Source organism: Myxocyprinus asiaticus, chromosome 17, assembly GCF_019703515.2.
Source record: "Myxocyprinus asiaticus isolate MX2 ecotype Aquarium Trade chromosome 17, UBuf_Myxa_2, whole genome shotgun sequence".
NCBI lineage: Eukaryota > Metazoa > Chordata > Actinopteri > Cypriniformes > Catostomidae > Myxocyprinus > Myxocyprinus asiaticus.
Genome location: NC_059360.1, coordinates 263,762 through 278,415, shown reverse-complemented (window position 1 = coordinate 278,415; position 14,654 = coordinate 263,762). Strand labels below are relative to the sequence as shown.

General features: G+C 40.3%; 1 protein-coding gene across 1 annotated transcript in view; it reads right to left on the bottom strand.

Annotated features, from left to right (window-relative positions):
- Nucleotides 1-13,719, bottom strand: part of si:ch1073-416d2.4 (coiled-coil domain-containing protein 42 homolog) — a 46,033-nt gene extending 32,314 nt beyond the window's left edge. Inside the window, exons 1-7 of the mRNA XM_051722065.1 lie at nt 13,634-13,719; nt 13,495-13,540; nt 13,239-13,415; nt 13,017-13,174; nt 4,601-4,683; nt 4,337-4,506; nt 4,012-4,122 (exon numbers count right to left, since the gene is read on the bottom strand). Coding sequence (XP_051578025.1) covers nt 4,012-4,122; nt 4,337-4,506; nt 4,601-4,683; nt 13,017-13,174; nt 13,239-13,415; nt 13,495-13,540; nt 13,634-13,719 — 831 coding nt within the window. The remainder of the gene's footprint in view (nt 1-4,011; nt 4,123-4,336; nt 4,507-4,600; nt 4,684-13,016; nt 13,175-13,238; nt 13,416-13,494; nt 13,541-13,633) is intronic.
- Between the last annotated feature and the right edge of the window lie 935 nt (nt 13,720-14,654).

Below are 14,654 nucleotides of genomic sequence, written 5' to 3'. Positions count from 1 at the left end.
ACGGCCAGAAATTTCCTTCTACTCAATTCCGACAAAACGGAGGTACTAATTATTGGACCTAAAACCTCTAAAAATAAGCCACTAAAATAAAATATGACTCTCGATGGATGTACTGTTACATCATCTTCAACAGCGAGGAACTTAGGTGTTATATTTGATACCAATCTGTCCTTTGAAAATCAAATTACCAATGTTTGTAGAACAGCATTCTTCCACCTAAGAAATATTGCTAAATTACGACACATGCTCTCTGTGGCTGATGCCGAAAAAGTAATTCATGCTTTCATAACCTCAAGACTAGATTATTGTAATGAATTACTGGGAGGATGTCCAGCCAGATCAATAAATAAACTTCAATTGGTTCAAAATGCAGCAGCCAGAGTGCTGACTAGAACCAAGAAATATGATCATATTAGCCCCATTTTAAAATTCTGTTAACTACGTACAAAACTTTGAATGGTCTAGCTCTGCAGTACTTAAGTGACCTTCTACCACACTATATTCCATCATGTTCATTACGATCGCAAAATTCTGGCTTGTTAATAGTTCCTAGAATATCAAAATACACAAAAGGAGGTAGATCCTTTTCATACTTGGCTCCTAAACTATGGAATAGTCTCCCTAACACTGTTCGAGATGCAGACACACTCACTCAGTTTAAGTCTAGACTAAAGACTCATCTATTTATCAAGGCATACACCTAATTTATCCTCCACAATTAGGCTGCTTTAGTTAGGTCTGCTGGAACCAGAAACCAGAAACCAGAAACATTGATCATGACCTATAACTCTGCAATACATTAAATGGCATCTATGCAAATATTATTATATTTGTATCCCTTTCTCAACCTCAGGACTCCTATCCTGAGGTCACCAGAATCGGCCAGATCCAGCTCCATTCCTGCTTGGTGTCGGACTACACTGCTATGTGTCTCTGAGTGATGATGACTAAATGCAACCGGTGCCAGCCAAACATCACTTCAGTCTATTACAATTGACTTCAAAGGATGAACTGATGCCAACTCCAACCATAAGACATGGGATACTTCATATGCCATTGCCTGAACCTTGGACTTAGGATAGACCTCACCGAAATTACCGGCTGGTTAAACTGCGATGCACCTCACTGATCTCTGCCTGCATCACCTCGGTCTAATGATGGACTACACTCTTATAATGGAATATACAGACTCAATAAATTGCCAACAAATGCCTTCATCAGCTAACTAACAATGGAAAATGCATCTATGTGAACTTCTGCAGTTAATCCAGGATGAACTTCAAAGACATTAGTCATTAATCTTACAGTCCTTACAAAATCTTTGTTTCAAACACTGACCCTTAACACTTAGTTTAATAATTTTAAACCATGACTTGCACTATACATAAGTAATATTGGCATTATATTCATGTTGTTTAGTCAGAAGGAAACTGGCCCCCACAGTGAGTCTGGTTTCTCCCAAGATTATTTTTCTCCATTAACCAACATCTTATGGAGTTTCGTGTTCCTTGCCACAGTCGCCTTCGGCTTCCTCACTGTGTTTCTAAATACAATTATTATTTAATTACTTATTTTTAAACACAATTCACAATCGTGTTTTATCAAACTACAAAATGATGACTCTAAGACTTTATAGATATTACAGTTTCATTTTCTGTTAATGCATGATTTTCTGTAAAGCTGCTTTGAAACGATATGTGTTGTGAAAGGTGCTATACAAATAAAAATAACTTAACTTGACAACAACCTTGAGCTGAACACGCTCAAAACAGTGGAGATGATAGTGGACTTAAGGAGAAATCCCCCTGCACTCCTCCCCTCACCATCCTGAACAGCACTGTGGTAGCAGTGGAGTCATTCAGGTTCCTGGGCTCTACCATCTCTCAGGACCTGAAGTGGGACACCCACATAGACTCCATCATGAAGAAGGCTCAGCAGAGGTTGTACTTCCTTCGCCAGTTGAGGAAGTTCAACCTGGCACTGGAGCTGCTGACTCAGTTCTACTCAGCAGTCATTGAGTATGTCCTGTGTACAACTATAACTGTCTGGTTTGGTTCAGCCACCAAATCAGTCAGAAGGAAACTACAACGGACAGTCAGGACTTCTGAGAGGATTATTGGTGCCCCACTGCCCACCCTCCAAGACCTGTACATTGTGGCAGTACGGAAAAACGTATGAGGTCTTTGATGTTGCATGGCCGAATGGAGGAGGGAAATCAATTATCCAATTATACGGAAGTGAGGAAATGTGTATATAGGATGGAGCTGTAGGAGAAAAAAAAAAGGAGAAAAAGGAGCAGGTTACCTGAGATGAGACAGACGCTGCCTAGTCAGTGAGACATCGCTGTGTTTGGGCCAGAAGTGGATCGCTGTGTTTGTGCCAGAAGTGGATCGCTCAGGGCAATCGATTGAGTGTTGCTTGCTGCACCTCTGGATGCCGGCTGCAAAGTGAAGCAAGTCTTTTGTGCTGACGAGTGCGAGTGAGCTCTCCAGGTGAATTCCTGTTTTACAGCCCTTAAACCTCATACGTTCAAAAACTTTCCTCCCTGCCATTATCGGCCAGCGCTCATCTCGCATACACCCACACACACACACACACACACCCTTTTGCCACACGCAAACCTCGCAAACCTCCACAAACATTCACGCACCCACTTTCATGAAGCACTTTGTGATCGTGCTGTTTTGTTTGATTCAATGCAAATACAGTCAAGTGTTTAATAATGTTTGAAGTGTGATGTAAGAATTCACTATTTATGTTTTCTTCCTTGTTTTTTTTTTTTTTTTTGTTCTTCTCTCTTTTCTTTCCTTCTCGTTACTTCTCTCACTCCCGCCATATTGGTGAGCAATGGAGTGTTGAATCTGCCGAGGTTTTCAAGCATCAGAGATACTTCTACCTCAGAGGCACCAACTTTCACTTACTTTAAGGTTGTGTTTTCTTTATTATTGTTGGACAACAAAAAATGGTGGAAAGACTGTATTTGAACTTGAGCCAAAGTGATAGTTTTTTGCCCATTTGATTCCTTGTTGATTGGTGAAAATATAACTGTGAAACTGAACTTTCTTTGTGTGGGAATCTGATTCATGTTGTTTTGTAACCGGTGGCTTAAAGAGCTATTCTGGGTGAAAACAGTATTATTTGACAAGATTGAGCTTGTCTGGCACCCGAACTAAGTAAATCAGTTTGTTTAATTTGTTTAATTATTTAGTATCTCTTCAATTCTCTTTGGGGCCCGCTACCATTTCAACATCTCCAGAGTGAGGAAACGTGCAGGTAGAATCACTCTGGACCCCACTCACCCTGCCCACTCCCTTTTTGAACTGTTGTCCTCTGGCCGGCGCTACAGAGCACAGTGCCAGGACATCCAGGCACAAGAACAGTTTTTACCCTCAGGCCATTTTCCTCATGAACAATTAAACTCCCTTCAGGACTCCCATAGTGCAATAATGTAAATAAATATCTCATGTACATATATAAATTCACATATTTAATTCAATAACTGTACATACCCCTACACTGCACATACATTACCACTTGCAAATGTACATACTCCATTCTGTTATACGTCCTATTATTTGTATGTCAATTATACTCTTACCTTGTTTTATATTCTGTGTCTCACTGTAATGTTCTGTGTGCACTTGTTTCTCCTATCACAAAAAAATGAGAATACTTGGCAATAAAGCTCATTCTGATTCTGATGTAAGTGTAATGCAACTGAAAACAGAAAAAGATATTAAGAAATCTGAAATAGCTGACCAGGGCAAGTTGTCACACTTTTTACTCCAATGAGTATTTTTCAGGGTAAGTCCATTTCTGCATAGCCACATACCTTGTAGTCTTGAGTACAGAACCGCTATTGAATACTTCCACTGAAAAAATATTAGGTTAATTGAAAACGTGCTGTCCTTTTGTGGAAACCCAAATAGCAGGACATGTGAGCTGGACATGTTTCTTGAGATTCAAGCACCTCGAGTCTCTACTGGACTTTTTCCTGTAATAACATCTGACCTGCTCTCTGGACTGGCCCTGGTGCAGGTGCGTCATCATCTCCAGCTGTTTGTTCTTTTCTCTCATGTGATCCAACTGTGTCTGCAGCTCATTTAACTTCTGGTGAGACATCTGTGTCCACAACAAACAACAGTCTTCATGATCTTCATCAACAATCATATTTCAATGGAATAAACAATAGGTGTCATACTATCACACTACATCTGTCACACATTTATCTGATTACATTCATACACATATCTAAACACTTGCCTTGTTTAGTCCTAAAGCTGACAGAAACATCCTCTCACATGCAGTTAATGTTCATAGATCACGTGTCACATACTAGTTTGTGTGTGTTGTGTTGTTGTTTGAGAGCATCCAGGTTCTGCTGTTCGTTCTTCAGCTGCTCCGTCAGTCCAGATAACTTCTGCAGAAGATCCTGCCGCGAGATGTACAGAGTCTCAAAACGCCTCATCAGTGGCGTCACCAAGTCTGGTCCAGACCCTAGATAGTCTACACCATAAATGAGATAAATCACTAAACAGAACAACACAAACTACATTTGCAGAATACATGTGAAATTCTGTGAAGAATCTTGTCAACTTACTGTCAGGAAGTAAATCAAGAACCTTAAACAGAAACTCTTCATAAATCTTATATTTCTTCACTTTCTCTTTTAAATGACGCCGTCTGTTGAATGGAGAATACAGATGAATATTAATGAACATCTAAAGTGTGACTTTTGTTTGATTCAAGCAGATCCAGACCAGCACTTTTACTTTTACTATATCTAACTGCTGTTTTTGGTGGGCCTGGGTGGCTCAGCAAGAAAAGACGCTGACTACCACCCCTGGAGTCACGAGTTTGAATCCAGGGCGTGCTGAGTGACTCCAGCCAGATCTCCTAAGCAACCAAACTGGCCCGGTTGCTAGGGAGGGTAGAGTCACATGGGGTAACCTCCTCGTGGTCACTATAATGTGGTTCTCGCTCTCGGTGGGGCGCATGGTGAGTTGTGCGTGGATGCCGCGGAGAATAGCATGAAGCCTCCACACACGCTATGTCTCCGCGGTAATGACGCGGAGGCAACTGAGATTCGTCCTCCACCACCCGGATTGAGGCGAGTCACTACGCCACCACGAGGACTTAGAGCACATTGGGAATTGGGCATGCCAAATTGGGGAGAAATGGGGAGCAGAACATTTTTTTTTGTTTGTTTTTATTCTACGGATCTCCTTAGAGGACAAGATGGGAATTTGTTTTCTGAAATAGTTTTGCGTGCCCTCACAATAAATTGACCTTGGTTTTACAACAGTAACCATATTTTAACCTTGATATTCGTAGTAAAACCATAGTACTAATACAGGAAAACAAAAAATATGGCAATAAAAATCATAATTTTGTGAGTATCATGGTTTTACTATGCAAATACCATAGTTTAACTATGATTTTACTATAGTAATATTGTAGTAACACTTTAAAATAAGGTTACATTTGTTAGCATTAGTAAACAACGTTAGTTAACATGAATGAATAATACTTTTACAGCATTTATTAACCTTGGTTAATGCTAATTTCAACATGATTTTTAAAATCAAATGTTGGATATGTTTACATTAGTTGCACTATGAACTAACATTAACTACCAATGAATTTCTCGCAATAGATTTACCACGGTTTTACTACAGTAACCATATTTTAACCTTGATATTCATAGTAAAACCATAGTACTAATACAGAAAAACAAAAACTATGTAATAAAAATCATAATTTTGCAGTTATTTTGATTTGAATACGGTATCTGTAGTAAAACTATAGTAACCACAAGATTAATCATGGTTAATCTATAGTTAGTAAAACCATGGTTACTATATTGATACAGTATACTGCAGTGGTTCTCAACTGGTTTTGCTTCAGGACAGATTTTACATTGGAAATCAAGTGGCGACACACCATAGTAAAAACGTAACCTGTATTTAATGTATCCTGGGTCACATTTCCTTTTATGTTGCATAATTTGTTCATGGTTTTAAAGTACAAGGACATGCGTCAAGTGACATTATTTTTGTTGTTGACATCAATAACAAAAGCGACAGGAAGTTTTCTCTCCCCCCTTTTACAAATTGAAGAGCATATTTACTTATATGAGCCCATTATTATCCTGTTTGTTTCCTAATTTCAAACATAATTCAAACAGAACATACATATTACACAGCAGGAAAGGCTCCTCATTACCATGGTTAGGTCAGTGTAGCTAGTCTTTAATAATAGTAATAATGATAACAAATTATAGTATTTATGAAAAAATAAATACTAGCTGAAACACATCTTGAAACTTCAACTAAAACTGCCACTGTTGATATAAAATGAGGTTTAATAGATTCTACCTTTAGATTATTGCATATGAGACTATAACATTTTGTCAAAATATAGGTTACTTCTACTCATGTAAAATCATGAAACAGTTTTGTAAATGTGATGATGTGTAATTATATTATTTTATTTTATGGTGCATAGCACAGAGTCCTCCTCAGTGCTGTTTGGCATGTCAGGGCTGCCTACTGTTTGAGAGGTTCGACTTGACTTCCTCCGTAACGCTTTAAACTAGAAAAGTCTCACTAGAATTGAAATTGGTCACATCAGTTTTGAGGTCTGTGCTCCGCAGTATCGAGGAAAGCCGGTTGTTGCACACGCGCGCCAGAGAGAAGAGTAGATCATGGTCACGAGCTGGTTCCATTACACTCGTGCGAAAGTGCAGATGAGAAGCCTTTAGCTGCGAGATTATCATTAAATCTGCCTCTGCAGTCCTAAATAGGCTATCACTTGGGCATCCGCCGAAATATCTTCAATGGGAGAACCATGGCATTGTTCTTTCCCTGCTGTCCGCGACCCAGTCCGAACAGACCTGCGACCCACCAGTTGAGAAACACTGGTATACTGTACTGAAACCATGGTTTCAGCCTAAAAAACATAGTTACTTAATTTTCTTTTAATTCATTCATTCATTCACCTGTCCATCGTGTCCGATGAAGACATCCTGTAAATCTGTTTCCTCAACAAATTTCTGTCTTTGGCGAGAGTTTGCCAGCTGTTGAGAGGAATCTGTTTTGCTTTTAGGTTTCGTTTGATAGTGTCTTTGTAACACAGTTTAGGTCTGCCTCTGCTGAGAAAACCTTCTTGAAGTTGTGAGTAAAGGATTAGTTTGGGTAGTCGGTGGTCATCTAGCCGGATGACATGACCAGTCCATCGCAGATTTCGCTGGGCAAGGAGTTCATACATGCTTGGTAAAGTTGCATGCTCAAGGATGGAGATGTTTGGTATGTGTTGCCACCATTTGATGTTCATTATCTGCCGGAGCTGCCTCATCATAAAAGCATTTAGCTTGTGAGCAGCAGCCCTGTATACAGTCCAGGATTCAACCCCATAGAGAAGTGTTGGGAGCACAATGACCCTGTACATTCTGTTCTCAAGGTGAGGTGTCTGTTCTGTCAGATTTCCGTAATTCCAGCTCTGCATCCGTTTTGTTGTCACAGCTGACAGTGGAGCCGAGGTACCTAAACTGGTGCACCTGCGCAAGGTCTTCTCCATCTATCTGAATTTGGCTGCCCGTGTCATTTGAGCCAGGAGGTGCTTGGTACATCATCTCCGTCTTCTTGATATTGATCTTCAGACCAAAGGCTCTGGCTGCCTTTATGAAATGAAAGATGATATCCTGTGCATCTCTGTGAGTATGGGCTACAAAGGCGGTATCATCGGCGAACATGAGTTCACGTACTACTACTGTCCTGGTTTTTGTGGCTGCTTTGAGCTGATTCCCTTTAAGCAAGTCTGCGCCTGTTCTTGTCTGTATGCGCACACCCTCTTCATAGCCTTTGAAAGCATGGGCCAGGACAGCAGAGAGATATACAGAAAAGAGTGTCGGGGCGATCACACAGCCCTGCTTCACACCATTGTTGACTACAAATGGGTCTGAGGTCTCTCCCTTCATGTTGACTGAGGCTTTCATTCCAGAGAGTAAGGCAGCGATAAGGTCGGTGAAGTGTTTGGGGCAGCCAGCTCTCCGGAGGACTTTCCAGAGAGCATCTCTTTTGACAGTGTCGAAGGCCTTCGTGAAATCCACAAAGACCATGTAAAGCGGCATATTTTGTTCTATACAGTTTTCCTGTAATTGCTTGAGGGAAAATATCATGTCTACTGTGCCTCTACCAGAGCGGAAGCCACACTGGGCCTTGGGCAGCTGGGTGTCTGCGTATGAGGACAGTCTGTTTAGAAGGACACGTGCAAAAACCTTTCCTGGTATAGAAAGGAGTGATATACCGCGATAATTGCCGCACAATCGTCTATCACCATTTTTAAAGATTGTCACCAATCTGGCATCCTTCCAGTCCTGTGGGACTTTAGCATGGCTCCACGCTTCCTTGACGATGGTATAGAGTGCTTCTGTTCTGTTTTTTGTCCTCCACGCTTGATTACCTCAGGGTGGAGTCCATCTGCACCAGGAAATTTGCCATCACTCAGCATATTGATGGCCTCCAAGACTTCGGCTTGGTCTGGACATTCGTCCATCCAATGTTGAATTGGAGACTGCGGGATGCTGTCGATGACATCGTGGCTTACAGAGGTGCTTTCATTGAGGAGGATGTTGAAATGCTCTGCCCATCTGTTGAGCATGTCCTGCTTCTCAGTGAGCAGCGTTTAGTTGTAATTTGCCAGCAGTTGGTCAGGGTAGTTAACTCGTGGTCCCCAGACAGCTCTCATACTTTGGTAAAAACCTTTTGTGCCATTCCTATCAGCATGCTCCTGAAGCTCTGCTGCTTTAGCTGTCCACCACTGGTTCCTTAGTTCCCTGCATCTTTGTTGGAGTTTCTTGCGGGCATTCCTGTATTTTGTCTTGTTTGAGCATGTGTTCCGATTCAGAAGATTGACTCGAGCTGTGTTCGTAATGGCTATGAGTGCAGCCAGTTGTTGGGCCTCATGTATTCAGATAGAAGACAAAGGCAGGCCTAACACAGTCATAAAAACATAACTTAAGCCCCCACCTTCTAAGTCGTAAATCTTACTGATAAAAATCGCGCCAAAATCAAACAAAGGGAGTCCAAAACAGACTACTGATCCATGAAGCCTTGCCCTCTAAAGGATCGAGCTCTCAACTCCTATTGGATGAGGCACACAACAGAACGTCCCTCAAACATGACATCATCAGGACTTCAAATAATTCTGAAATGCTTCCAAAGTGGCTTCCAGCGACTTCGTTCACCGAATACGGACGTAGATTTTGCTGCTCTCCGGTGCAGCCTCGTGGCATAAGGAAGTAATGTCCGACTTGAAACTGTAGCCATACAATCTCCATCTCGCTGGACGAGCTGAGATTACTCTGTTTTTAACCGAACACTCTAACGGATCCGAAGGAGACCGCCGAGCAATTCGCATCTTCATCCGTTGGCCTACAGAAGTGAAGAGATTAAAGATTTCTCTTCCATCTTCAATCAAGTCGACATTTCTGAGTTCTCTGCCAGCCCGCCGAGAATCAACAGCCGTACCGCCCGCCGACAATCAACAGCCGTACCGCCCGCCGACAGCGCGAGGAAACGTCTTCTCGTCATCACACGAGCCTCAAGAAACCGGGTCAAAGTTAAAGGACGGAGGAAAACACATTCTACCTGTGTCCTCATGCGATTCAAGTAAGAGGTTACGTCTGGGCAGAGATAGAATATTATAGCGTGTTATTCTTGTGTTTCAAGGTTTTTGCTTGTACAGTTTACGGACCGCCATGTCCGCTCATTATTAATACTCAGGGTATTAATTATCACGAATTTGTTTTGCTGTATTGTGGTCCAACCAAATTGGATTGTTGTGCATTTTCGCCATCGCGGGTGAGACAGCAACTGAGTTCATCCATTAGAGTCAAATAACACAGGACTTTTACGAGCCCCGCTCGTAAAACCGCGTCTCTGAGTGATGAACACGGCTGCTTTATCTGCAGCTATCGTGAAATCAGCTTTCGGGCTGTCACTTAATAATCTCTCTCTCTCTCACTAACCACACTGACACACACACACACACTGTCACACACACACCTTATGTGTTATAGGATTATTTTATTTCCATATCTAATCATATCACTGTTTAGTTTGTGGTTGTAAGTCGGAAGTTTATTGACTGCATTGTATTAATTATTAATTGATATTACTGCATAAATAAACTTTGTTTATATTACAAAGAGAAGTGTTTTGGTTTGTTTTGCATACGCCTGTGTCATGCTGACAGGATGTCAGTGCTCGGATTCAAACCTTCATTCATTGTTTTTTTTCCCGAAAATCGATATTCTTCGGATGTCGATTTTCCTATGAAAACAATCTAATATTGTGACTGTTATACTATCTGGTTATTAGTCCCTGATTTCAGGGTGGTGCCCCGTCAATGTTAATCCTTATTAATATTCTATTGATTTTTGATAATTGATAATTATCTTTGATTGAATTTGAATGATCAATAAGCTAGTGTTAATTTTAATTAATGTTTCATCGACGTTAACAATTAACGATTATCTTTGATAACTGTTGATTTAAAGGATTAAAAAAAGCTAACATTGATTCTCATCAATGTTCTATTGATTTTAATAATTAATAATTATCTTTGATAATTATTAATTATTGCTAATAACCAAACTTGCTCCTAAACGTAGCACACTACATTTACTGGAGTCCCATATGAGGTTTTAATGAGTTAGATACAATTAATTAATTTAAATATTGATTAATAACTACAGAAATAATTATTAATTATTTCTGATAGTAACACTGATCTAAACAACCAGTAAAGCCCTACACAGTTCTTTGTCGTTCTCATTGAACCAGTCTTCATGTTTCCTGGTGGCAACGCCCAATGTTGTCTTAGATGCTTCGTAGACAGCAGACTTGAAGGCATCCCTGGGTGCTTCCACAGATCCAGACCGGACAAATGCTTTGTGCAGCTTGGCGCTCATAGTCACCTCCAAGTCGCGGCATGTGTTGCTGCATTTGAGCTTGATGACATTTAGTCTTTGGGTATTTGGTTTTGTTTTCTTCATTTTCTTTTGCATCCTCAGCTTAGTGGTTGACTTGATCAGCATGTGATCAGTGCTGCAGTTTGCATCTCTCATTGCTCTGGTGTCAAGAATATCAGCCAGGTCGCACTGGCGAGTGATGATGTAGTCTATGACGTGCCAATGTTTGGGTCTTGGGTGCATCTATGAGGATTTATTAGCAGGTTTGTGTTTGAAGCATGTGTCTGTGATAGTTAGCTCATGTTCCATACACAGGGAGAGCAGGAACTCTCCATTCGAGTTGGTTTGGCCACATCCAAATTTTCCTAAGACCTTCGGCAAGGTGGTGTGATTTTGCCCCACTTGAGTGTTGAAATCCCCCATGAAGAGGATTTTGTCAGAGTTAGGTATGGTTCTTAAGTGTTTGGCTGAGCTGGTCATAGAATCTGCTGATGGATTCTTGGCTGTTGGTCATTGTTGGGGCATAGGTAGCTATTAGTGTACAATATCGGCTGTTGGTTAGAGGCAATCTCAGCGTGATCATTCTGTCATTTACTGGTTTCGGCTCCTCTGTCAGTCTTAGCACAATGTCATTTCTGACAGCCATAACCCCGACACAGCCCTGTCTCCAGAGGGCTTGCCACTCCAGAAGATGGTGTATCCGGCCTCCTCTCGGATGCTGCCGGTCTCAGGAAATCTGATCTCGCTGAGTGCTGCTATGTCAATTTTGTATTTAACAAGTTCGTGTGATATGATTGCACATCTGCGTTCTGGTCTTTCACTGTCTTGTCTGTCTAACATTGTGCACACATTCCAAGTGGCGACATTTAAATTGTAAGTTGGGTGGACCTTTTTATCCTGGGCGATGTCCAGCTAGAATGGGTATTTATTGGAGTTCATGATTCATAGGCTTGCAAGCAAGACTTTAAGGATACACTGATTTTTGCCAGTTGTCAGAGTAGCCCACTCCACCACTGGTTGCATATTGATCTGGCAAGGGGATCCAGGACGAGATCAGCAGTGCAGTGGTCGCAGTTTCCATACCTGACCCACAAGGCAGTGGGTTTTCTCGTAGCCCTGAGGAGGGGGGGCTTAGTGGGTACTCGACCTTGCCCAAGGGTCTCCCGCAGGCTAGCGGAGGGAAGGACTGCCTTACTTTCCTTTCGCAGTGAGTACTACAACGCCAGCCATAAATAGTTACTACAATATTAATATACTGAAGTAAAACCATGGCTTCTGTTAAAAAATAAAATAAATAAATTAAAAAACGGTTAGCCTACAACAATCATGGTACTACAATATTACTATAGAAAATCAAAATCAAACATGCTTTCTGCCAAAAACTATGGTTACTGCAGTCTACAATATTGGAAGCACTTTATTATTAGGTGACATTTGTTAACATTAGTTAATGCATTATTAGGTATCATTAACTAACAATGAACAACTTTTTTTTTTTTACAGCGTTTATTAATCTTTGTTAATGTAAGTTAATACAAATACAATTGTTCATCGTTAGTTAATGTTAGTTCATTTTGCATTAACTAATGATAACATATACAACTTTTCATTTAAAAATCATGTTGAAAATAGCATTAACCAAGATTAATAAATGCTGTAAAAGTATTATTCATTCATGTTAACTAATGTTGTTTACTAATGCTTACAAATGTAACCTTATTTTAAAGTGTTACTACAATATTACTATAGTAAAATCATAGTTAAACTATGGTATTTGCATAGTAAAACCATGATACTCACAAAATTATGCTTTTTATTGCCATATTTTTTGTTTTCCTGTATCAGTACTATGGTTTACCTACAAAGATCAAGGTTAAAATATGGTTACTGTAGTAAACCCATGGTAAATGTATTGCGAGGTAAGGCAAAACAGAAAAAAATTCTCGGGGCTCCGTATTATTCCTCCTTGAGGGTTTTCCTGTAGTTTTTACTCATGTGAACTAGGTAAACTGGACTAGATTACCCGTCTTTGACTAGTTACCTTGCTTGTAATTGTTCAAGTTGTGCAGAAAGTTCAGCTTTCTCCTTTTCTTTATATTCGTTCTGTTGTCTCTCCATATGAAATTTTTTCAAGGCACAGCGACGTTTTACCTCATTTTCCTCGACAAATTTCTCAAACTGTGCCGCCCTGTGTTTTGTCTGTGTAAAGAAGAATAAATGAAGCATTTCACATATATAAGGTTAATACTTTAATGTCTCTCACCTCCTGCTGTCTGAGCTGTAATTCTGCTCTTTTCTGCTGCAGGATCTGCATGCGACCTCTGACCTCCTCGTGCTTGTCCATCAGTTGTTTGTTGAGTTTCTCCAGTTGCATCTGTTTCTTCAGGAGTAATGTGGACTGAAGTGTGTTCACACCTGACTCCAGAATCACACTAGAACACTGCAGCACATTTCATCATATCATCACTGTATACATGTGTCTACACCACACAAGTGAACAGTTTATATCTGATTTATACCTCTTTTATTACAGGAAGATGGGTTATACACTCATCCTTTCGTTCACTGTCATGACAACAACAGCACAGACGTTATTAACACACAACAGCCACTAACTACAGGACATGACCCTTTAAAAACAGTCAAATATACATATACCTGTACTCATCTAACTGCGTCACAAAGATGTTTTTCTTTCTGTTTTGTACTGTCAGTTTGAGATGCGGAAAAGACAAGACCTCCATGACTGCAGAGAGAATATGAGTTATTAAAGGAGAAACTCGCGTTAACTGTTGCTCGGAAACACCAAACACAACACGGAATGCAGGCTGTGTCTAGAAGGTAACCCCCAGGCAGCCTAAGTCTCGCGAGAGTCTCATTCGCTGTTTTTAAGTTGATGATGTTACATTGGGATGCGTGACACCTCATTTCACGAAAAAGCAGTGGTAAGGAAAATGACATCTGAGGTCAGTCTTGTTAAGGTTATAAAAAAGTAAAAGTTGAATTAATGTTTGTAAATGTTACATATAATGGTCCATCATGTGAAAGAACATTCTGAAAGTAATTCCAAATAATGTGCAGATATTTTCAATAGAATCATTTTTCCTCTATTGGTAAAGTGGGACAGCATATCAAGTCATTTAAAACGTAGTTTATAATTAACTTACATAGCAATAATAATGATAAAAAGGCAGTGCATTATGTAGTGTATTTACATGCAGTGAAAGGAAAATTCGTTATTTCAATGTGTTCTTTTGATCATATTCTAATCGTAGCATAAATATGAAATAGAATCAAATCTATACACTGTTGTAAGTAAAATTATACTATATTCAAATACTGAACGGTGTTTATCTTTTTTCTGAGGGAATATTTTCCTGTTTACAAAAATGTTTTACACTATTATTTAAACTAGCCAGCTACCATATCACCCTGTAGCTCAAGACTGGATGCCCACTGAAGCTAAGCAGGGTTGAGCCTGGCCAGTACCTGGATGGGACACCTCCTGGGTAAAACTAAGGTTGCTGCTGGAAGTGGCATTAGGGAGTCCAGGAGGGGGTGCTCATCCTGTGGTCTGTGTGAGTCCTAATGCCCCAGTATAGTGATGGGCATACTATACTGTAAAAAGGTACTATCCTTCAGATGAGACTTTAAACTGAGGTCCTGACTCTCTGTGGTC